Raw genomic sequence first — 25511 nt, 5'->3', positions numbered from 1 at the left:
GAATTGCAAGTCACAAGCTCAGGTCTCAGCCCAAATCTCATGAAACAGCTCTCAACGGCACACGCTGCTGCAAAACTAAATCCAAATTCTTTTACATAACCGAAGGGGTTCTTAAAAAAGTAACGCAATAATTACTTTACCTGGTAACTAATTACATTTATGAACGAGGAATTCCGCCACTAATTCAATGACTAGTAACTATAGACAGTAACTAGTAACTATAACTGATTTTTTGACAGTATAAGCATTATCATAATTGAAGTTTGCAGTGCAATATTATCTTTTTAATAAAGGCATTATTATATTATAATACCAGCAGTATTTGATTCAAGTGTTGTATTGGATCTCATTAGAAACATGGCGTACACACGTTACGACCTGTGAGAATGGACGGCCTAATTACTTAATTTAATGAATTAAAAAAGTGAAAATACAAAGTTGTAATCTATTGAGAAAAAGTCCTAATTTTGACAAGAATAACGTAAAATTATGAGGAAAAATAACATCATTTTAGTTGAATAAAGTAGAAATATTAAAGAAAAAAATGTTATTTTTAAAGCAGCAAAGCAAAATAATGAATATTAGGTTGTGGAGAAAGTTATAATATTACAGGAATAAAATAAAAATATTATGGGAATAAAGTCATAATTATGAGAAGAAAATTTACAAAGATTATCAAAGAAGAAAGTTCAAATATTTGGAAATAAAAGAAAGAACAGCAAAAATGGTCCAAAAAAAAGAGCAAGAGAGCGAAGTTGATACTAATAATATGCTTGTTCACAATTAAAAAATAAAAAAGACAAAAAAATAATACAAAATAAGCGTCCCTTGCATCTTTTCATTTTTCATTATGTGGGCCTCGATGGAAAAAGTTTGGACACCCCTAGACTAAGCACAATTGAATAGAAAAAAGTAGGACTCCGGCAGTTTGCAAAAAACGGACTACACTTTCCGGCGTGTATTGCAGTGTGACGTCACGAGCCACCATTGGCTGATGAAACGACGCCTTTTCCTTTTCCGTCCCAGCGAACCGATGCGTTTTATCTCACCGAAACACACACTCGAGTTCTGTCAACACACGTGTGCTGCAGCATCACACCACCACTATGGCTTCTAACATCCGCTGCTGCTTGTTGGACACGCACAGGAGTGTGACACGTTTCGGAAAACTGTGGGCTGAACGCGTTAATGCAAATATTCCGCGACTTTACTCAAGTGCAACGCATGTGAAAAATGAACTTCAACTTGGGAATCCCACTTTGGCTCCACCAGATTTAAGCGCATCCGCGAAAACCAGGACAAGACAGGTAACTAACTCGCAATGGAGAACTTAGTAATATGCCAATAATGACGTGCATTTGAGCGTTTAGTTGTGTCCATCCAACTAACTGCAAAACTGATGACCGCACTGCTGAATAATGCATGGCAGTATAACATAACATAACATCAACGCAAATATGCCCCCCAAGTTACTGTGAGCAACATACTGTAGTGCCGGCATATGAGAAATGTAATTGTTTTTAAAGGCACGAGGGTGTGACTTGACACATCATTCACAGTTAACCAGGGGATGACTGCAGTTCTTTCCTACACGAAACACGTGTTAACTGCATTTAAGTGCCGTTAGGTGGAATTTTTTGTACAGTCTTGCAAATGTCTCTGTGTTTTTAGCAAGACTTTCATAGCTTATTGACAAAAATGAAGGCCTGTGATGAAGTTTATCGCGTGTGACTAAACACCAAGTCTTGTGCTCGCCTTTGTACTAAAAGCGTGATATAACAGCAGCATATTACTGGTAACCAAAGGTCACTCACGGTGCTTTAACAGGGCCGTGCACGGCTGCAATGGACTTCTGTTTCACAATGCTATTTCAATCCAGCACATTAGATAAGCCAGCTGGAGAAAACAAGTTTATCTTGTTTCTGTTCAGATAGCAGTGTGTTTTGTTAGAGAAATGCTGGTAATGTTTGTTTAGTGAATGAATAAAACAATGATCAGTAGTATTACAATATTTAGTCTATCAAAATCAGCCTGCCAGACACAAAATGAACCTGCGACAGTAGAGGCTAAATTCATTTAGCGAAAAGTTGTAAAAAAAAAAATGTACAAAGTCCTAATAGTACTGTCATCTTGCTTCTCAGGAGAGGATGAGAGACCACAACCTTCCCTTGTCTTCTTTCTTGACGGACAACTTTGGCCGGACACACAATTACTTGCGCATCTCCCTGACTGAGAAATGCAACCTGCGCTGTAAGTCTGCTTGCCGTGCCTGTTTTTTTTCGGGTACAAGACTGACTTGAGCAACACCTATTCTGAGTCAGGTTTATCATGTCAGCGCTGAGGTAAATGCTAGCATGGCCACGGCAGCATTTTGAAAGTTATTTAAGTTCAGATTGAGCAGGTGGAACCTGAATGTTACGGTACATACTGCATACATGTTCAGAAAGAGGCACTGGTTGTGTAGCAACACATGCTGATACTTTTCGTGCATCGACGTACAGTGTTTCCTATACATTTCTGGCTGGCTGCCACAAATAAATTTGGACCAAATAGATTTGTCCCTGTTTGCCCTTGCTCATAAACACATTATTCAGTCTGTGAACGTAGCTTGTCGTTCAGTATAGTAGATGGCGGCATGCATCCTAACTCATGACCAAGAACAATAGAATTGAATAGGACTGTCAACTCGGCATCCACTTCGGTGCCATGCGCCGGTTTGGCCGCCATGGTGATGAGCAGAATCCAGAAACATTGCGTTGTAAACATGTCCTCGGCACACTGCTCAGCCATTAATTTCTCTAAAAGTCGATCCAAAAGACCAGATTTGTCATTTGTCCAGTTCCCCAAAAACAAAGACAGGTATGTGTCATAAAAATGTTGTGGATTTATAACACGGATTGTTGTAAATAAATGGGATAGTGGCCAAGACTCAAAAGTGTTGACCCACCCACTAAATAAATATAATATATAAATATATAAACATAAATATACTGTCAACTTTGCTTAAATATGCTCGATTTTGTTTGGAATTATGTTCTACTTTGTTCGTTTTATGAAAGCGAACAGTAAATTTGCAAAAATTACATTTATTGTTCATGGCGGGAATAGACATGAAGTAACACCCCTATAGTCACATTTACCCTCATATTGCCCAATATAGTAGACGTAATAAGAGAAAATAAGACATAAATAAGACGCGGGTTCATGTGTGTTGCTATAAATATGAACGGTAGACAGGAAGTGACGTCTGGGGTTCAGACTTGAGTTTTAGCTTGGCGTAGGTTAGTTTATTTTTTACTCAGGGCCGCACGGTTAGCATGTTGGCCACACATTAGGAGATGTGGAAGACCTGGAATCTCCAATTGGGCATCTCTGTGTGGAGTTTGCATGTTCTCCTCGTGTGTGTGTGGGTTTCTAGCAAAAAATGCTACAAACATGGCAAAATGGTGGGAGAGTACCACAAGCTAACCAGCATGCCTTGTGGCGGGAATATATGGATGTTTTTTTGGCATGGGTATTGCGCGTAGGTATTTATTTGCCCACGTGGAGCAGTGGGTAGGTTATTTTGTGTGTTGGTGTTTTCTTTTGTTTGGATTGCTTTTTTCTACGAGCCACAGACTGCATCTGACTATTTTGGGGTCCCAGGCGTGCCACAATAGCACCGCAAGTCATGTTGCCAGCTACAGTTTTGATGTAATTATATAATATATACTGTATATATATCATGAACTTATTTTTTTGGGCCACACGGTGTCCTAGTGGTTAGCATGTTGGCCACACAGTCAGGAGATCGGGAAGATCTCTGTTGGGCATTTCTGTGTGGAGTTTGCATGTTCTCCCAGTGTGTGTGTGGGTTTTCCCCGGGTACTCCGGTTTCCTCCCACATTCCAAAAATGTGCATGTTAGCTTAATTGGTGACTCTAAATTGTCCATAGGTATGAATGTGAGTGTGAATGGTTGTTTGTCTATATGTGCCCTTCCATTGGCTGGCGACCAGTCCAGGGTGTACCTCGCCTGTCGCCCGAAGTCAGCTGGGATAGGCTCCAGCATACTCCCGCGACCCTAATGAGGACAAGCGGCAAAGAAAATGAATGAACTTCTTTTGTTGTAGTTGTAAGTAGAAAGTGTTCACTGCCATTAATGATAAACTTTTACTCGTGTTACTCTTTCCCTTCTCAATCTCAGGTCAGTATTGTATGCCAGAGGAGGGTGTGAAGCTGACACCACGAGGCCAACTACTGTCCACTTCAGAGGTACTGACCCTAGCACGCCTCTTTGTCAAGGAGGGCGTGGAGAAGATCCGCCTCACTGGAGGAGAACCGCTTATCAGACCTGATGTGGTGGATATCATTGGTAAGGAGCTATGAACATGACGCTAGGCCTCTGATGTGAGTTGTTTCTCTTGGGGGGAAAAAAACGTGAACACAAAGGAAGCACTTAATACAATTGTATACAGTTTGCCTTGTGACTAAGTCTAAGGTTTCTTTCAGTGAGTCATTCCTGAAGAAATATGGTCGAAAGTGAAATGATTATTCACACTACATTCTACCTTATCTAATGACATATCACACTTTAAATTGGATTAGTGGTTGAAGGGAAGTGGATGCCACAAGGATTGCAGATCTGTGACTGATATGAAAGCATGACAGGGCCTACCTAACAAGGCAAGCAAATAATATAATGTAGGAAGTCAAGCATGGAATCCCGACAGTCCCTATCAATACCGGCACTTCTAACTTTGTCAGCATGCAGCTATCCCACCGCTGAGACCTCATGTGACCTTCTGAAAGCTTAAATCATCTGTATTTGCAGTTAGAGCCCGACCGATTTATATGTAATCGACATATTAAGTTTTTTTTGCTGCGCGGAGATTCTGTCGCTTCGTTCCTGTGTGTCTCTTTGTGCTGCTCCCTGCCTGAGTACCGGGCCCTTCCCCCTGACACACAGACAGAGCAGCGAGGTGCTGCTCTTCGTGCCTCGCTCACTCGGCTGCAGGAGAGGAACAACTAAAAACAAACTACAAATTTTAACACCACGGTAAGCTGTGACTTTGTAAAGCAATATGACACTACACTTTAGTGCCACGCCTATCAAGAACAACATTCTATTTTTTTTCATGTAAGTTTTAGAGAGCTAATTCTAGTGTTTTAACATTGTGTAAGTTGCATCTCTGTGAGATAAACAAAAATAGATGCAACTGTTAATCTAAATGTCCACCATTATCTAAGACTATTGTATTATAAAATGTAGTTTAGTCTCTTGTATTAAGTCTAGTAATGTGATGCATGTTTTGATTATTTCTTATTTTGTTTGTAGTCAACTTTTTTTTTCACTTTTTAGTGTTTGCGTCAGCATTTGTTTTTGAGCTGTTTACAAATACTCAGTGGCTGCAGATAGAACTTAGCTAGTAAATATGACTAATTGTATTGGTAAGATGTGTTTGTGAACAAGCCTTTTATAAACACATGGGTAGACTAGCCAATAGCTACTTTCTGAAAATGATGACATCACTGCCTTGTCTCTGTCATGTGACCAGAAGTGAGCACTTGTGTACTGCTGCCAAAATAACTTACATATATCGACTGGCATGACTCGCAGTTGACATTCTCCTGATATTTTTCTTCTGTTACACACCAAAGTGACTCGCACATCTGTCCATCGCGGTTCGAACATCACTCCTTCATGCTATTGCAGGATGAATTAATGAATAAATTAATCAATGATTGCTGTTTCGTGGGTTGAATACAGCCTATTATTTGTCAAAAATGCATATTTTAACATTTAAAAATTACATATTCTTGGCCTAAATTACGCATTTTCAAGCATAAAAATGTTCAAATACAGGCAATACAAGACGTTAATGAGCTGTAGTCTACACTGGCCACAAGGTGTCACAAGTAACACCCACCAGATTGATCGCCAACCACAGGCTTTTATCATTTTATACTTGTTTGTCCCACAACAGGCACAATAATAATAAGTCATCATCGTCATCACAATAATAACGGGCTAATGTGTGGCATTACTCCAGCTAAAACTCAACTCTTGAATCCCCGACGTCACGTCCTGTCCAAACATCTGGAAAACATTTGGTAAATGGTATAATTTCTCTGATTATATGTACTATATTGGGTAATATGAGCATTAGTGTGACTATAGGGTTGTTGTTTCATGTCGAGAGGGCTCTAATAATGGTAAAAAAGAACGTATTTAGAAAGTCATCAATAGGTTTTCTATGCTGGAATTACAAAAATATTCCGTTTATTAACATTGAATCCTACTGTGTGGAAATTCACTTATCACGGTCGGCTCTGGGACCAATTAACCGTGATAAACGAGGGATTACTGTAATTCCACACCATCATAAGTCTAGACAAGCTGGAAAAGCGGCAGACGACGGGCCTTGTGCGCATGCGTTCTGTCTTCATCTGTAGTTTTGGTGTATCACGTGGTTCTGTCTGCGTGTCTGTTTAAAGCGCCACGTGTACACCAGGTGTGCCTTATGTATTATATATGTATTATTTATTGGATTATATATCGTTTTCACCCAGTGATCCCACCTGAAAACATTCCCGTGTCAATGTGACTGTTGATTCGACACTGTGTGGACGAAACGAGGAGCGTTCCCATGTGGAAAGGGCCTCCACCTAGGCAGCGTTGGCCATATTTTGTAAAGCCTGCTAATCCTTACAACGGAACGTCCCGTTTTTGAAAGATTTGACCGGTAAAAGTTGTCGAATGTGTCGCTGTTATTTCTGCTAATGTTTCTATTAAAAGCAGTATTAATGGTAGAAGAAGAAGTAGTTCTAGTAGAGAGAGAGAGAGAGAGTGTTTTTCAGTGAGTACTCTGCAGTCGCACAAACTTAATTTCACATTACACTGGGTCGGTCGCATTTGGCCCACGGGCCGCCTATTGGGGATGCTCGCTGTTAGGCGCTTTGTTTCCAATCCATCCCTCCATCCATTGTCTGTACCGCTTATCCTCACTAGGGGTATGCTGGAGCCTATCACAGCTGTCTTCGGGCGAGAGGCGGGGTACAACCTGGACTGGTCGCCAGTCAGTTGCAGCGTTTCAAAGCCGCTACATGAAAAAGGAAGTAGTTGTTTGAGAGATGCTAGTATGCTTGCTATTCTTGAGGCACCCCTGAGCAAGGCAAGGCCGAACCAGCAACACAGGGGCGTAACACGTTTGTGCACCCCAACTCTCTGCATCCCTGCATTAGTGTGGTCTGGTTGTACTTCTGGTGATGTGCATGGAATTTCATACAACAGCAGAGTGAAAATGGAATTATTAAAATTAGTATAACGAATACAAACATTTACACAAAGTTATCGCTTGAGAAACGTCCCACCCAGTGGACGGTGGGTTAAAGTGAGAGAAATAGAAAATGACAAAACATAACTATAGCTAATCTTTAAACCCATGCGTGCTATTGTAAAAATAAATAAACACTTTTTAATTTGAAGGATTGTTGAAAAATTTGGCCCATTCATATTGTCACTAAACAACATTCACATCATTTGTTGTCACATCAAGCAGGTTTATAATATTTTATTTCCCTTTTCAAACATAGGTTTGAGCAAGTTGACACCCGGGTTTTGATCAAAGGAGTAAAAGTGTTGAATTTAGGACTGGTTGTTTGACAAATGCTGGTCTGCTATGCTATGCTACTTAAGTAATTAATACATTTTACCCTTTGGGGCCAAATAGTGTAAAATAGTTCATATTTAACAAATATAATGATCGTGGCGCTTTAACACTTGGAAATATGCTTGTGACATTTGTGGCATTGCCATGCAACCAGCAAACACACACTGTTAGGTTTTATGGCTTTGGTCGCATTCTTTCAATTTCCACATTAGGATACTTAACAAAAGCATGCATGACTAAATTGAGGAATGTGTAAGCCTTTTCCATGTATAAAACAGTACAACTTTATTGGGTAAACGGATGTCAGGTTTTTGTAAACATGTATTCAATGATGCAATGGCATGTTTGTCGTTTTTTTAGTGTTCCTTTCCACATTTGTTTTGGCCTCTTTAGCGGAGTTGAGGAAGTTGGAGGGTCTGAAGACCATTGCGGTGACGACAAACGGCATGAACCTGGCCAGACTTCTGCCTCAACTAAAAGATGCAGGCCTTGATCTGGTCAACATAAGTCTGGATTCACTGATACCTGCCAAGTTTGAGTTCATTGTCAGGCGAAAAGGTATGTTGTGCTTTTAATTTTAAGGTGAAAAGTTTAAGATTTGATGGGAGATTGTTGTGTTAGCTAGCTGACAGTTTAAAATCAATATTGCCCTCTGCTAAGTAATGTGTCTGATGCAGTCAGTCTCGCTTTGAAGCTTGTAAGCTCCATCTAGTGAGGAAGGAAGGTGACTGCAGGGCTCGGCAGTGTGGGCGTGTGCAAGGAATGCACAGATGGACCTAAAGAAATATATGGCACCGAGAATAAGCAACAGTTTCCTTGTTCATAACTACAAAATTAACAGATTGAATCAGGAATTCATTTGTTTTTCACGGTGCGAGTGTGGTGGCCTGGCAGGTGGACCCAAATAAGCAAGGAGGTGTAGCTCAAACAAATGGTTTCATTACCGAAAAAAGAACAAAAACACAAAGAGCCCAACTCACCACATGAAACTAAATACAGGGACTAACCAGACAATGAGTTACACCTAGACAAGACGCAAGTGGAGGGAGAAAGCCGACTGGAGGAGACGAGCTGACGAAACCCAGTGTTACATGGCCCACACAAAAACAGACCACTACGTTAGACCATTAAAACAAAATGTTCTTGTTTAAACGTCCCCCCTTTTTTCTACAGGATTCCACAAGGTCATGGAAGGCATTGACAAGGCCATTGAAATGGGCTACAACCCAGTCAAGGTATCTTGGTTCCAAGTATTGAACTTCTCTGCATCACATTGTGAGGAGTTGCACTTTGGCTACTTTTATAACAACCACCAGAATGCAATAACGATCATGTTTTTAAATGAATACCACTTTGATGGGGCATTTTTGCAAAATGTGTGTTTTTTTTCATCACATTTCTATCACATTTTACATGGCACGCATGCAGTGATGAGTACGTAGTCTTGGGTTTACTCTTTGCACCCCCACATTTGTGACCTAAAAAGCTGCGGTGTGTTACCTGCTGCAGGTCAACTGTGTGGTCATACGAGGCCTCAATGAAGATGAGCTGCTTGATTTTGTCGCTCTGACAGAGAAGAAGCCCGTGGAAGTACGCTTCATTGAGTACATGCCATTTGATGGTGAGTCTGCACATTTAAGTACAAAAAACCCCAATCAGGAGCGTATAGGTTTGAGCCAACAAAAAATGAGAAATTGTGAAACATGAACAAGCCCTAGACGGAAAATGGCAGCACATATACACATTTTGTTGAGGGTGCAACATTTCAAAATACAACCTATAGGAATTTTGTAAAAAGTACACCAAACCTTCTACAGCACATGTGTCAAACTCGTGCCCTGGAGGGCCGAGACGCTGCAGGTTTTCTCTCCAACCAGTTTCTTCAGCAGGTGATTTAATTGATGAGCTCCTTCCCTCAAACTGAAGGTGTTGATCATTAAAATCACCTGCTTTAGTGACTGGCTGGAAAGAAAACCTGCAGTGTCTCGGCCCTCCATGGCACGAGTTTGACACCCCTGTTCTACAGGATTCCTACAAGTGGCTGAAATTGGTAGTATAAAGTGGCTTTTTTGAATCCTGCTAAAAATGAAATCTTAAATTCTTTTATAACAAATAGGCCTGTCATGATAACAAATTTTGTTGGTCGATAATTGTGCTGTAAGTTACCGACGATAATCGATAATTTCGACCTTTTTTTAGGCCATATTATCATTAAGCTTATCATTCTATTATCACTGTCGTGTCACATTTGAGCCACTAGATGTTACTGAAGTATAGTGTATCGCTGTGTGAGGCACAGGAGATGCCTATTAGCGCACTTACGAATCACGGGGCGTCACCACTTCACATACACTGGGTATCGCGAAGTCGCGCCGCCCGACACTATACATTCACGTCGCCGATCAAATGTCCTAGCAACCGCCTGGACGAATGGCCCACAGCACATCCACACTGGAACTGTGGCATTCATCTTAGAAACTATTAAGCGTTCGCTTGCCAACCGCTAGCTAGCACTCAGTGTATTCAATCACTATGCAGCTAGCCCTCGCCTCCATGTACCGTGACAAAGACGCTGAATAGCTGAAAGGAGGCTCACTCTTTCCCTTAATTTGACTATACAACCAATGCGCTCAGACGCAAGCAGAGTGAACCCTCTTGTCATCCAACCTTTGTGCGACAGCAAGACGAGGAAATGGAACAGGCATACGTACATGTCGCACATGCCAATTTATCGAGGCGTCAAAATGATCAAACTCGTTTTTTTCTATCGTTCGATTAATCGTTTATCGATTATTGTGACAGGACTAATAACAAATAGCTCTCTAGTGTAATAGTTCATTTGTTTGATAATAAAATCCAACAGTATGTATTTTGTCCTTAAAAATGTTCTGCCTCTGCTGATACAAAACAGATTTTTTCCCTCATTGTAGCTCCTGTATGCCCAGAACATATCGTGCATTTACATGCAATGTACATAAGAATAGTGTGTACTTAAGAGTCCTGTAAGATGCAGAAAAAGGTTGAAAAGTCATCCTGACAGTAAAAAAATCGAAAAATATTGGAAAGAGTAAATGAATACTTTGTAAATGATACTTTGTTAATCCTCAACAGGGGATATTTATGTGTCTGGCAGCACATAGAAGTCACAAACAATACACACAATGTTTGGCAAATGTATAGTACCACCTTATCCGTCACACTGGTGATATTAGTAAATAAAGTGCACGTGGTCAGCAGGTGCTGTTATGCAGCCTTTTATAACAGCATGAATGAATGATCTCCTCGACCTCTCTGTTGCAGCACACAGAGAGAAATTTGTTACTGCAGCTGCTTCTTTGAGCTGCAAGAGTGTCATGCAGAGGGTGTCTGCAGTTGTTGAGGACAGCCTGCATCACACACCTCATCCTCCTGTCCGCTAACTCCCCCACGGAGACCAGTCTCCCACCCATCACAGATACGCACTTACTGATCAGCCTGTTACAATCCCGCACCATAATGCTGTTCCCTCAACAAACTGATTGATTGAAAATGCAAAAACTCACTTCGTACATTAAAGCTGTAATATTCTATCAATGAAAACGTCGATCCTCTTGGGTGTTGAGACAAAACAAACTAAAAACTATCCTGACTTACGACGCATTTCAATGCAGACTTCAGGATAAAAGTGATGTTTGTTATCAACGATGTTGAGTTATTCATCAACACTAAACGACGTTGACCAAAGTGACACATGACAGCCATCGAATATTAACAAATGGGCAAATAAAATTCATCATTAATAACATTCCAATGCACATTGAGGTTGACGATGTCAGTTACTTTCAGACAGCTAACGAAAGGTCTGACAGTGAAGCGGTGTCGTTTTCAACTCCAGCGCCAGCCGCCTATTGAGGGCCACTGGATTAGTGGGTGTTTTCCTTCCCTGACCCCATGCAATAGTAACATGCGCCACACCCCTCTATTCAATCACATTGACTTACCCGGTCTTTCTTTGCAGGCAACAAATGGAACTTCAAGAAGATGGTGAGCTACCAGGAGATGTTGGATCACATCAGGCAGCAGTGGCCTGCCCTAGAAAGGCTCCAGGCTGGACACACAGACACAGCCAAGGTCATTCAGTTTTCTTGTCGCTTAGAACCCCTCAGCCTGGTGGAAAACTATAAAAACCACTGATTCGTCAATAACACCATGTAAATACACACCCATATGGCACAACCCTGACTTTCAGTTGCACAAGTCGCCCATTTATTTTCCACATTGGCACCAAAGGGGAATCACTCACCTTCACCCACCTGTTTGACAACGATACATTCAATACATACATCCACTAGGTGGGGATTGAGCCACCTAGTCCGAGTATTTTTATTTGTTTTTCATGTTAAAGTGTCGTCTCATCGTCACGTCTCGTAAACGGAGTGTCTCGTGACACCCCTGCTTCCGCCTCAAATTGTAAAAATTTCATTTGGTCCTCCTCTATTATTATTATTATTATTATTATTATTATTAACATTCTTACTTCAACATGCATACAGCTGATTGTGATGGAGAATAATAATAATAAACTTGCCTTATGGTGGCCTAGTGGCCACACAGTCACGAGATTGGGAAGATCTTGGTTCGAATCTTCGTTGGGCATCTCTGGGTGGAGATTGGCTGGCAACCAATCCAGGGTGTACCCTGCCTCTCGCCCCAAGTCAGCTGCAGCATAGAAGATGGATGGATTATCAGTAAAGACCATGAACACTGACAAGAGTGTCAATAAAAAATAATGCAAAGTCCTGATAAGAAATAAACATACACACAAATGCTTTCAGTGGCTTCTTAATGATGCTTAATGACACAAGGGACATTTTTCGGAATCTTCCAACAGACATTCAAAGTGCCGGGCTTCAAAGGTCAGGTGGGCTTCATCACCTCCATGTCTGATCATTTCTGTGGCTCATGTAACCGCTTGCGCATCACTGCAGACGGCAACCTCAAGGTAAAACCGTGCGTATGCATCTGTGTTTTTTGTTGCGTCTGCCATACTGTACAACACTCTTGCCATCTTTCTTCAGGTGTGTTTGTTTGGTAACTCTGAGGTGTCCCTCCGAGATGTGTTGCGCTCAGGAGCGTCTGATGAAGAGCTGCTGCAAATCATCGGAGCTGTGGTGGGGAGGAAGAAGAAGCAACATGCAGGTCAGCTTGTGTGTGTTTTAAGTTCATTTATAGCACTGCTGTTTTGACTGGTTGTTGTATTTACCCCCACCCTTTCTTTTTCAGGCATGTTCAACATTTCCCAAATGAAAAACAGACCTATGATCCTCATCGGTGGGTGACACTGTGGCTGTACGTACGATCTCTCAAGTGAGACTGCCATGAACTATTTGTATCACACCTCCAAACATTAATAGGTCAGAAAATGTATCCACTATTCACGTGTTATGTTCTAAGAAACCAGCAAAAAAAAAAAAAAAAAAAAAACGCAAACAATGGACACACCCACAAAAATTCCTAATTTTGACAGTCTAAGCCCAATAGTATGCCTCACACACTTTTAAAGTGTGTGTGGTACTCACCACTAATGAATGATACTGGAAGATGATAGGACGATAGGACAACTGATGGAGTCAGAGTCACGGTCTAGCTTTTAACCTGGTCGTCAGGCTACCGTGTCAACCTCATGCTGTTGTAATTCCAGCACGACTAACGTTCATACACCTCCCTGGGGAGGTGTTCAGGGCAAGTCCGACCGGTAGAAGGCCTCGGGGAAGACCCAGGGCATGTTGGAGAGACTATGTCTCCCAACTGGCCTGGGAAAGCCTCGGGATCCGCCGGGAGGAGCTGGACGAAGTGGCCGGGGAGAGGAAAGTCCCACAAATAAAAATATTTTTTTGATAACATACGGAGATCGACTCTACTTACAGTATATATTTAGTATGACAGCCAACAAAAGTCGCCTTTATAAACAAATGACTTCCCACTGAAAGGTGTTTTTAATATTTTCCTGTGATCATGTAATCAGTATGACGCAGTATGCCACTGCAGCTACAAAAATAAGCATAGTAAAAGCGAGCTCTTTTTAACACAGCTCTAGTATTTTGTTATCACTACTGGACATGAAACGTTCACTCTTTGCTAAAGGGCCTCCTTGACTGATCCGGACGTATTTGCACATCGTCACACAGCCTACTAACAAAACATTTCTTTCTCCTCCCGTGTCCTTCAGGTAGAAAGACAGTCCTGAACCTTTTGTGCCTTCTAGACTCCACTGCTTCAGCACAGGCAGCACGCAGCTGCTCTACATACTTAGTGTGTAGAAGCTCCTACCTTAATGAAAAGAAAGAAAACCCACATGAGACAGAGCACTTTATCAATGCAGGAGGGTACTTGTATGAATTTGGTGGTGATCCAATTGTCCCCGTTAATTACGCAAGCACTGTGAGTTACACCACCCAAACTAATGATAGTATTAGGTGCTTACACACTTTAAAGAAACGATTAGAATTGAAGGCCAAAGTAAACTGTACACAACACAGTGTGAGACACCATCATCACGACATTTCCAGCCAAGACCCCAATCTCAAAATCTCACAATCTGCAAGTGATGCCAGCAGCCCTCACCGGGATGGTACCCCAGAACCCCAGCTGACGCACACAGACGCGCAAGGCCGAGCAAGCATGGTAGATGTTGGCTGTAAAGTCCCCACACGTCGAGTGGCCACGGCCCACGCCACCATCCTTTTGGGCCCCATTGCGTTTGGACTACTGCAGGACAACCAGCTGGGTAAAGGTGACGCTCTGACGGTGGCCCAGTTGGCCGGCATCATGGGCTCTAAACAGACCTCAACTCTCATCCCACTCTGCCACCCGCTCCCGTTAGAGCACACCTCGGTCATCCTGGATCTGGATGAGCTGCGGAACGCTGTGGTCATCACGGCAACGTGTCGCACCACCAGCAGGACAGGAGTTGAGATGGAGGCTTTAACTGCCGTTTCTGTCGCAGCGCTGACTATTTATGACATGTGCAAGGCTGTCAGTCATGACATCACCATTACTGATATAAAACTGCTCAGTAAGACTGGGGGGAAGAAGGCCTTTCATCGCCCTGAACCTTGAATTAAAGAATTGCATAATATAGCAGTACTCATTTTTCTCTGTACCTGAGCAAGACCCCACACAAGACTCAAATGATGCAAGTGTCCTTTTTGCAGCTTGCAGACACATTTTAACTTAATAGATTTTAAACATCCAAAGCAAGATGCTGCAGTCAGTCATGTTACAGGTCTTTGTCAGCTTTTCTCACTTAATCTATGATCTCTCTGCAGGAACTTCACAGTTCCAACATTTTATACTTCTAAAACCCACACCTTCATGTAAAATGTGCTATTAAATTTAAGAATGAGGTCGCCTGTTCCTTCAGTTGTTTCTCATGCTGTTGAAAAAGTGTTTACTTTTAAATGGAATTTCTTTGCAATTAAAAAAACCTTTACATATGTGACAAGAATAAAGCAAGAGGAGAGTGTTCTGTTCAAGAGACAAACAAACTCATTAGCCGCATTATTAGATACAGCTGCAAAATCGAATGCGCAATGTGCAGCACAAATACAAGAGCTGTATCAAATGATCTGCTTTGGTAAAATTAATACATATGTTGGTGTTTTGCAGTGGTGTAGAACTGCGCTATGTCATACTGAGAGTTGGTTCAAATATTTTGGTCAGCTTTTTTAGGTACATGGAAAATAATAAATATGAGGAAAAAACCCTGATGATTTAGTTCTGTATGTCAATAAACGCTGAAACTGGTGTATTGACATGACGACAATCTGGGGTCCCGCTCAGGATTCTTCAACTTTAATTGTGGACTTGGACGTGCACACATGGTGAATTACTTAAGCACACAAAGTGGTGGGTGGTGCATTTGGTACTTAATCCCCCTCTTAATACCAGCATTATCACTTCACCTTTACACAATCATCAGTAATAAACACAGCACAATACAACACTGTGACATTACAAAGAGGCATTTCGTGTATTGGGGATGAATACTATAATTGAAACATGAAACCCACTTAACCTTTCGGGATTATCGGGATTTATATTTCTACATTTGGCACAGGACCAAATTTAACAAGCGTCAGACAATTCCTAACCTCTACACTACAACATTATCTGGAGCAGTAATCAATATCTATCTAATAACGTGACAAAAAGATCAATGTACTCACCGGAGATGCTGATTATTTAGAGCCTAAATCCATCCTCCTCTCCTGATTGCTACTGATTATTTGTCCAACAGTTTGGCTCTGATCGACCAATCAGAGGACGCTGATGTCACTGTGGACTGGCCTTGTGAGATGATTCGCAGCTCTGATTGAGCTAAAAAATAAAAACATTTAAAAAAAGCATCATTGCCAATAGTGTGTATGTGACATGGGCCTGCACTCCTGAGTCTGGTCAGATTACATTGACATGGCAACACATAAAAGCTTAAATCTGATTGGACAAAAACATCTAACATACACCACTGAAAACAGTGCAGCTATGAGACGTGCTACAAAATGAAAATAATTGGCTGTTGGGGATAAATGAATATAATGGAACAAATACTAGAATTTAAGTTGTAAATGTTGGTCAGTGCTTCTGATAGTGTTTAGGCCAGCAGAGAAGGCTTTGATGGCCCTGACTGTACACCACAGAGCACACAGGTGTCCAAAGTGCGGCCAGTGGGCCGTTTTCAGATCATGTCAGCCCACGGCACATTCCAAAGAAACTATCCATCCATCCAGCCATTTTCTATGCCGCTTGTCCTCACTAGGGCCGCAGGGGGTATGCTTGGAGCCCCAAAGAAACTATTAAAAAAGAAACTTGAAAAAAATAGCAAAAATATATTAATGATAAAAATGAAATGGTAACAGCAATAATAATTAGGAATGCTCTGATCGACCGGCCACTGATTATTATAGACCGATTTCCGTGGTGAGCTTATGCCGATCACAAAAAACAATCACCTGTGGCCAGACAGGAATGGTTGGCTCTGGTTGGCTGTCAAAGACAGGACACCCCATACCCAGAAGAACCATCTGATGCCTGCTGTCCAGTGCAGGGAGGAATGCACCCATTTTTACATTGAGGAAACCAAGCAGCCACTGAGCCGGCATGGCACTACACACACGGGCTAACTCTTCAGGTCAAGACTCTTGATATGCCACACCTGTGAGGTGGATGTATTACGACTCATGAAAGATGGATGCCCCCCAACACAAATTTGTGAACAATATTTGAGAGAGCTATGCCTTTTGTGTACGTTGAAAAAGTTTCACATCTTTGAGTTCAGCTCATGAAAATTGGGAGAAAAAACAAAAGTGTTGCGTTTATATTTTTGTTGAGTGTTTTTATGACGGCATTTACAGATTGCACGAATCAGGCAACCTGATTTGTGCAATATGTGCCCCCTCCCCCTTCCCCCCAAAAGACATTATTTAGAGTCAACAAAGACAGCCCAATCAATCTTTTTTAATAGCTTTATTTAAATCAAATAGATCAACCCATTAGGATTAACTCAACTAAATGTTGCTGTTATATTTAATATGACAACAACAATAAAGTACTGAATTTGAACACAGATTGCAATCACTTATAGTACATCGAACAAAAGAAAGACTCATGCAAGGAAAATAAAACCAAAACAAATTATTGCAAAACAAGTTAGGTGAGTCGAGCAACCATCAATCGGGGCAGGGGAATCTGAGTTCAGTGTTAGCAAAAAGCTAATTGGTGAGTCTCTATACAGTAGATAGTTGCTGCAGCTGTTTTAAAAAAGCCATAGACTTTGGCTTATCAAGGTTTTCTACTTGCAAACATGACTGGGTGGAAGAAATACTGACCAGACTGGACCGGAGAGGGCCCAACTCTTTCAGCCACTACGCCCCAGAGTTGCATATGGATGATCATTGAGAATTGCCATCTCTTTACCCTTCTGGTCCATTACTTCTTCAGAGTCCGCAACTTCAAATTCTTCATCCATGGGACAGGCATTCATTACAGCTGGAAGACGTGGGTGTCGGTGAAAGAGCAGGAAGTAAGGAGTATACCTGGTGGAGTACTGATCACAGAGAAGCTCCGTATTCATCTTTTTATCTGACAAAAACTGATCACAATTGTTTTAACTTGAGTTCAAAACCTACATTCTAAAAAGGTGGTTCACAACTGCTATGATTCTAATGTTATACACGCTTCATTGTCAATACATTGTGAATGTCAGACAACCTGCTTGCCAGTGTTGATCCCATACACCACGGCAGCAAGATGGAGGTCCCAGTCATTGAGGTTACTGTTGACGTATTTTCTGAGGGTACGCTGGATGTTTTGATTGGTCCTCTTGCCCTTTGAATGTTAGTACATTTGGAAAGTACTCATATAATTGCAGGATTTCATAAAAGCTACTTAAGAACAGACATCAAAATACTGACATGTCCATTGGTCTGGGGATGGTAGACGCTTGAGACAGCACGGTTGATTTTAAGCACGCTGAAAATGATGTCATTCACCTGCAGAGGAATGATCAGCCTCAGCCTCCATACAATGTATATCATGTCATGCATAACGAATTCAAAAGAAAATTACCTGGTTCACAAACTCCTTCTCCTGGTCTGTTATGATGTTTCTAATCATGCCAAAAGTATACATTTTTGTGATTATGACTTCAGACACCTCAGCTGCAATCTTGGACTTCAGAGGTTCTGCAATCACCCACTTAGTGTACACGTCGGTCATGGTCAGGACATATTTATTCCCCCGACCTGTCTCTGGCAGTGGTCCGATAAAATCGAGGCTAAGCACCTCCCAGGGCTCTCTTACCTGCATATCACAAGAGAGGTCGAAATACTTATTTTATCCCTTCAGAGCAAATTAAAAGGCTGGCTACCGTGAGGCTAAAGGCTAAAAGGCTGAAAAAACAATGACAAGCAATTGAGTGGCAAGTGGTGGCCATTCAAAATGTTGTTATCTGCATGTAAATTCCCATTCGTCCTCGTCACTGTGATAAACCATTTTAAGGTGTACCTGGGTGGGATGCAATGGTGGTGGAACAGTTTTTATTGTGTCTTTCATCTGGCAGTGATCACAAGACCTGACCTGAAGCACAAATGATGATATATTTAAAACAGCATGAATGTCCGCAATACTGAAAGGCAAGTCAATGAAGGTAGAGGTGAACAATGAATTAAACTTCCGAAAACTGAACATAGAGGGTCCTGATTTAACTTTTTCTCTTCACTCAAGTAGGCTCTTACCCATTCTTCCACATCTGAAATGATGGTGTTCCAGTAGAAGCCAGCAGAAACTCTGTTTCGGGTACTTCTGACACCGCTGTGGTTTCCAGTAGCAGGGTTATTGTGGCACTCCTTCAGTACAGACATCTTCTCCTCCGTTGTAAGGACAACGAGCCGCATGTACTGCCTGGAGGGACCTGTGTAGAAGAGTCTGTTGTCTGTTACAGGAGGAAAACAAAAAAAAGGCTGAAAGAATTGATGACGCACAATCATAAACAGAAATAACCACATCTGACAGAAATAAAATGGATAATTTATGGACTGGGTTTTACAGCTAAACAAGTTTATTACAGTTAAGTCCTGCCTTATTGTAAAACATTGACACCTGTGAAATAATGACATTGCCTGTGTCTGTAATAACTGTAAAACATTAGAATACAAACCTTCACTCAATTCATTTCCACCAGTCTTAACTAGGTGACAATTTAATCACTGAACAAATTTTAGTTACCTTTGATGATGAAACTGGGCGCCATCCGTTTGATCTTTTTGCGCTGTGTATCACTTGGGGGTAGTTCTCCATTTAGAAAAAATTTCTGTAGCTGTTGGTACACGACCGAACCCATCTTTGCACGTGGGTTGTTTGCATTCAAATTATGGCACGTGACGTCGCAGGGTCTCAGTGGTAAAAATTGTGAGTGAAGGAAGTGACGTAGGTCACATGCGCAGGACGGATCAGGTTTCGGGTATGGTTCAGTGAGATGCCGCCCTCGCTGGAAAAAGTTTGGACACCCCGCTTTAGTATCTGAAATAAAAAAGTAAGAGGTCTTGTTATTTGTCTCAAGAAATAAAGGTAATGTTTGCATTTTTATGACTATAAACTATGACAGTACATTTACTTGCATATATTAAGTCTCAATTAAAATGTGACCATAATATTTAAATTGTTTAGTCAAATAGAGCTTACTAAAGAAAACACAGCTGTCATTTCTACTATAATCTTATCAGAACATCAATAAAACCTCACACAAGCTTAGGAGAAGCCATTAATGTTCCAACCATCCCTCTGACAGCGTTAGAAAACTCACATGAATTCTGTACCGATAGAAAGCTGCAAAGACAAATACATCGGTATACCTGATCAGTGCCTGGTACACGATTCGTTATGCGCATGTGCGAGGCATACGTCACTTCCTACACGCGTAGGACACGTCACGTGACGCACTGTTATAGTTTGCTAAACTACCGTAAGGTGAGTGCAGACAAGGATTCATCGTCTTCTTTGAAAAGGTATTGCGGTCTGCGTCTAAAAAGTCAAAGTAATTCTTTATTGGCATTGTCATATTTAATAAAACTTCTGAATTTTGTTGCGTAATCCTCAATGATTGATGCATTTGAAGTACATGAAAAGTGTAGTTGTAAAAGGCGATGTTTTAGTTTAGTTAATCCCCACTGAATGAAGTATTTGTTTTCAATAAAGCTGTAAAAAAAAGATCGATAATGTTGTTATTTCATGAATCTAAATGTACAAATGAATTACAGTACAAATGTGGTTACCTGATGCGTGACTGCCGTAAAATAGGTCGACCGGATGTTGACGTGTTGTACACATGCGCAGAACGGATCATATTTTCTTGACGGCTCGAGTACAATGTATGTCTATGGCTGCATCTAATTTAAGGGTCTGCAGCCCACAAGGCCAGTAGCCTACCCGGTCGACGCAGGTGAGACGTCCGGAGGCTCCTCCTCAAGCCTCGAACCAGCCTTGTGAATTGTCACTGCGCAATACGTACCCGGAACGCAATCGGTTCAACTGAGGTCTACGCATGTGCACAATGCGTCTACATCCGGTCGGCCTATTTTTCGGCAGTCACATGTTAAGTATGTGTAATCTACTGCGTCAGTCGACCTATTTTATGGTAGCAAGCGTCCCTCCCTCCCAAACACGTTATTAAGATAGATAGAAATGTAAGAAATAACATCTTTTTTCATACCCATAGTGCATGTGGACAATTTATAAGCCCCCTTTTCTGTGTTCCATAAACTATTTTACGTTTTTTTTCGCCACTGAAAAAATACACACAAAAGCATTTGCTTGGAAGATATGTTTGGATGGATGGTATTTCCCCGTTTAGAAAAAATTAAAATGCTGAATCCTCTAGATTAATCCATCATTGCACTCTACTTATGGTAGTTTCCATTGAAATATTACTTAATTTTATGTGTTTTATTCTGTTTGTTTAGGTATGTTATACGTAACCGGATATGACGTTTACGTCTGCGCTACGTGCATTGCTTGTTTTACGTAGCTAAGTCTTGATGGATGTCATAAGACGATAGACATCTCCAAGCTAACGAAGTATTTTTTTAAAAAAAACAAGAATCACTTATAAAATAACCTCCAAACATATTACATATATGAAGTATGGTATGGTTATTTATGTTCATACATTTAAAAAATAACAACTACCACAGCACGTGACGTCGGAGAGATGCTGTTGTAAAAATTAGGTAAAGGAGAAAGTGACGTAGTCCTTGCGCATGCGCGGGACCGATTACGTTCCGGGTACGTGTTACACAGGGACAACAATTAAGACGGTCGAGCCTTCCTCACACTTCCTGGTTGTGTCACGTGCTCTCATGTGTACCCCGACGTCATGACAGAATACCTTCCTTCAATCGCAACAGGACAGCGAAAACCTAACTAAAGTGAAGGAGAACAAACAAAATGTAACATTACAGAAGCAAAGTTATTCGTTTTTTAAATGTAAGTTTTACAGTAGAAAGAAGAGAGGTTCCTTGCTAAACACAGTAACCATAGTAACATTAATATCTACTCATTTCTCTTTGGCTACTTTGTTCATTTGTACAACACTGAGCAGCAACAACACATTATTTATGAAATGTGTTTATAGATGCAACCATTTAAGGAACATTTGAATAATTGTGTTCTTTATAAAGCTTATGATGGACATCTTTTGTGTTGACATGATTGAAAAGGAGTATATTCTTTGAAATGGGTTCGTGACATGGCAGCGGAGATCATCCTTGCACACCCACTTGATGCATGATGTAGAGGACAGTGGAGACATGCACCGGTCCACATCATGTCCCACTGACAGGCACAAGACATCTTTGTTGATGGAACACATATGCAGTCATACTCATAGACAATGGATGGATGTTAAACACAGAAAACGTCATTTTGTTTGCCAAATTATCATCTGAGCTTGTACATACTCTATTTCTTAATTGTTCGTTTACTGAATGTGCTTGTGATCCCGTGCATTTCCTCCAAAACTGCTGTAAGAAGCAAGAGAAATGTAAACACAAGATCACATTAACAAAAGTACAAACATTCATAAAAGTTAACACACAGGATTTCCCAATAAAACGTGTACGTGACGTACACAAACACAAAATTACATCGTCTTGTTCCATTTATGTAAGTAATATAAAGTGCAAAATGCGGGCTAGTAGGCTGCAGGCCCCGCATTTAAACACAGCCTGTGTCGAGTCGCGAGACAAAACCGGAAGTGGAAGTAGCACTTTCAACGTAAACTGTTAAAAAAATAAGCGTCCGCATACACGCGAAGAATTCTTAACACATTACTTAAAACTACAACCACAGCAGACAACACCACACATACTGTATATTACGGTGTCAACTAAAACTGAGCATTATAATATTTTGTCAGGGCAGAAGTATTTCGTTGAAACTTCACCGGAGACGGACAAACCCAGTCAGCCCCTCCAAGCAGCTAATATCGCCCAATTGAGAGTTGTAGCAACGGCAGGAAAGCGCCTGTTAAGTTTGGTTTGTCACACACACAGGTACAAGAACAAATCATTTAAAAACACCAAGAATGAAAATGTTATTGTAGATGTGTTTTCAAAGTGTCGTGCAACGTTGTTGAGGGCTTTTGAGCATATAGAACACTAAGCATATAGAACACTAAGTGTTGCAGTTCTCCTTATATCCACTAGATGGAAGCAAAGACGCTTCCCAAAAGAAACAACCCATCGAATGAGTAAGATAGAAAAAGTCAGTTGGCTATTGAAGGCAACATGACAGTGCTCTGATTGTTCCAGTTTTGACTTTATTTTCCCACATGAAGATAATATTTCGGCTATATCTGATCCAAAGTTCTCCAGGTAGCTTGGATCAAAAGTCTTACTGATGATTGTTTTCTCTCAGTTATACACAAGTTGTACAGTATACATTTAAACTTCTCTTACTACTCGTCCATAATCACCTTGCAGAGATTACACACAGTAGCCTGCAAACATGAAGTGTACTTTTCTGAATTGCATCTATGTATTAGCATGTGTAAGCATGAGTGCACGCCGGATCGACAGGCGGATTGGTGCGGCGTCTGCAGTGATGCCGACCCTGCATCGGTCCGTTGTGGTGAAGGGGGAGCTGAGCCAAAAGGCAAAGCTCTCAGTTTACCTGTCGACCTACATTCCTAACCTCACGTATGTTCATGAACTTTGGGGAGTGACCAAAAGGACAAGATCGCAGGTACAAGCGGCCGGAATGAATTTTCTCCACTGCATTGAGAGGAACCAGAGGAGGTGGCTTGGGCATCTGGTCAGGATGGTGTTCAGGGCACGTCCAACCGGTAGGAGGCCTCGGCGAAGGCCCAGGGCACGCTGGAAAGACTATTTCTCTCAACTGGCCTTGGAACGCCTCGGGAGGAGCTGGACGCAGTAGCCTGGGAGCGGGAAGTTAGGGCTTCCCTGCTTAGGCTGCTGCCCCCATGACCCGACCTTGGATAAGTGGGAGAAGATGGATGGATGGATGGATGGATGGATGGATGGAAGGATGGAAGGATGGAAGGATGACTGCTATAAATCGGTGGTTCTCAAATGGGGGTACTAGTACCGTATTTGAAGGTACTCTAGGGGTTGTAATATGTACAGTATACCGTGGGGAGAAGTATAGTAAATGTACCCACTTACAAACATATGAACAGTGCATAACTTTTATGGAAGGTTTGTTATAACTGAGAGACAGTGGCGGACTCAGCAATTTTGGGGCCCAAGCAGAACACAGTCAGTCAGTCTTCATATGTTCTTTTAACACAAGAAAATCAGGAAAGGCAGCCTCAAAGGCTGCTATCAATGTACAGCCTTGCACTAAATGAACATTGCGTGAACAGAATGAGAAAATAACGTTTCGGATATAAAACCAGTGTCAAAAAGTCAGGTATTTCTTTTTGAGCAAAAGCAACTCAAACATCATCACAACAGTGTGTGTGTGTGTGTTTCACAGAGAAAGAGACTGTGTGTATGTATTGAGGGTGAAGATGAACAACTACAATGTAACAAAAGCATTTACTAAACAATATATGCCAACAGCCACAACTATACACAGGAGGAAGGCATGGAAATGGGGAGAAATCAATTGTTTGCAAAGATGACTTATGTTTATGTGTGTGAGATAGACAGAAATAGGGAGAGTTTGTGTTCAAAGAGAGAGGGGGTGTCCATGTGTGTCAGAGAGGGATTATTTAGACATGAATACTGTGAAGCAACTAAAGTGTAGAGTCCTTCATCACACTTCGGTCTCACACTTTGCAAACTATTGCTTTCTCCCCATTTCCATGCCTACCATGGGAGAGAAGTCAAATTGAGATTTTTCATATTTGTACAGATACATAACGTGGATGCTCATTATCTTGTTGAAGTACATCCACATTGTTGTCCGTGTTTTTCATTGTATATATGTCAAAGAAAGAACGTCCTACTTGTTGCTGTAACTTCTCACATGAGGTGCCGCAGCACCAAATTCAGCATCCGGTAGCGGACTGGAACTCAACTCACAGTAGTTAGCGCCGGCTGGTTGACATTTTTATCTGCCGACACCGTAAAGAATCTGGAGACCTTTGACGGCGAGGTAAGATATTTGTTGGCGTCCTCAGGCCGTTTCCTCTTCTCAAACCCGCTCTGGTAAATTAGCTTCATTTTAAGTAGTAAGTAAGTAAGCTTCACACTTAGCTTCTCACAAAGGCCCATTACCGCCGTCATCATGGATCAGTCCATTATAGCGTGGGGGAGAGGGGGGTAGATTAGCTTTCAGATGGCTTTCTTTTTTGTTCTGTTATTTGTTTAGTATGCTAACATAATTATACATGAATATATATGGTTGCTGCTGGCAGTGGTGGCCCTGGCCCGTGCTGGTTGGGGTGGGGGCAGCTGGTCGGGGGCCCCCTATTTGTTCGGGGCCAAAGGCAATTGCCTACTTTGCCTTAATGGTAGATCCGCCCCTGCTCAGAGACACAGCGTTTTTTAAAAATCCAGAAAAAACAATATTAATTAAAAATAAAAAATTGCAAATTAATTCATAAACCTTTTTCATGTATCTTTTTTTACAAAAAAATGGGCACTTTAAGTTGATAATCATGTTTGTTTTCATGTAATTTAGTTGATTGTTCCTTTGTTTACAATTTATTTTATTTCCGAATGTGTCAAACAAGAAAAGTACAAACGAGCACGACTACTTCCTGGAAAAATGGGTTGAGAACCACTGCTATAGAGACCTGGATGGTAAATGAGAATTATGTAGACCCTGTACAGAACAAGAACGCAAATAAAGACAAATC

General features: G+C 41.3%; 1 protein-coding gene across 4 annotated transcripts; it reads left to right on the top strand.

Moving 5' to 3' along the window:
* Nucleotides 1-1034: 1034 nt before the first annotated feature.
* Nucleotides 1035-16348, top strand: mocs1 (molybdenum cofactor synthesis 1). Of its 4 annotated transcripts, none has more exons than XM_054796744.1 (11): nt 1035-1307; nt 2142-2250; nt 4186-4353; nt 8045-8209; nt 8825-8886; nt 9161-9272; nt 11649-11761; nt 12522-12632; nt 12709-12829; nt 12914-12961; nt 13860-16348. In XM_054796744.1, exons 1-11 carry the CDS (start codon nt 1107-1109, stop codon nt 14747-14749), a joined length of 2100 nt encoding a protein of 699 aa, XP_054652719.1. In that variant the 5' UTR covers nt 1035-1106; the 3' UTR covers nt 14750-16348. The 4 variants fall into 4 exon arrangements, with proteins under 4 accessions (XP_054652719.1, XP_054652722.1, XP_054652721.1 ...); XM_054796747.1 differs by having other exon boundaries at nt 12914-12979; nt 13860-14008; XM_054796746.1 differs by having other exon boundaries at nt 12914-12997; nt 13860-14004.
* Nucleotides 16349-25511: the final 9163 nt, after the last annotated feature.

Source organism: Dunckerocampus dactyliophorus, chromosome 13, assembly GCF_027744805.1.
Source record: "Dunckerocampus dactyliophorus isolate RoL2022-P2 chromosome 13, RoL_Ddac_1.1, whole genome shotgun sequence".
Lineage (NCBI taxonomy): Eukaryota > Metazoa > Chordata > Actinopteri > Syngnathiformes > Syngnathidae > Dunckerocampus > Dunckerocampus dactyliophorus.
The sequence above is the reverse complement of the archived record's forward strand: the minus strand, read 5'-3'. Positions and strand labels throughout refer to the sequence as shown.

Excerpts from the sequence above, each read along its gene's own strand:
- mocs1 (XM_054796744.1), top strand. The coding sequence starts at position 1,107 with ATGGCTTCTAACATCCGCTGCTGCTTGTTGGACACGCACAGGAGTGTG. Across the intron at positions 1,308-2,141 it reads CGAAAACCAGGACAAGACAG|GAGAGGATGAGAGACCACAA; the intron begins GTAACTAACTCG and ends CTTGCTTCTCAG. Across the intron at positions 2,251-4,185 it reads TGAGAAATGCAACCTGCGCT|GTCAGTATTGTATGCCAGAG; the intron begins GTAAGTCTGCTT and ends TCTCAATCTCAG.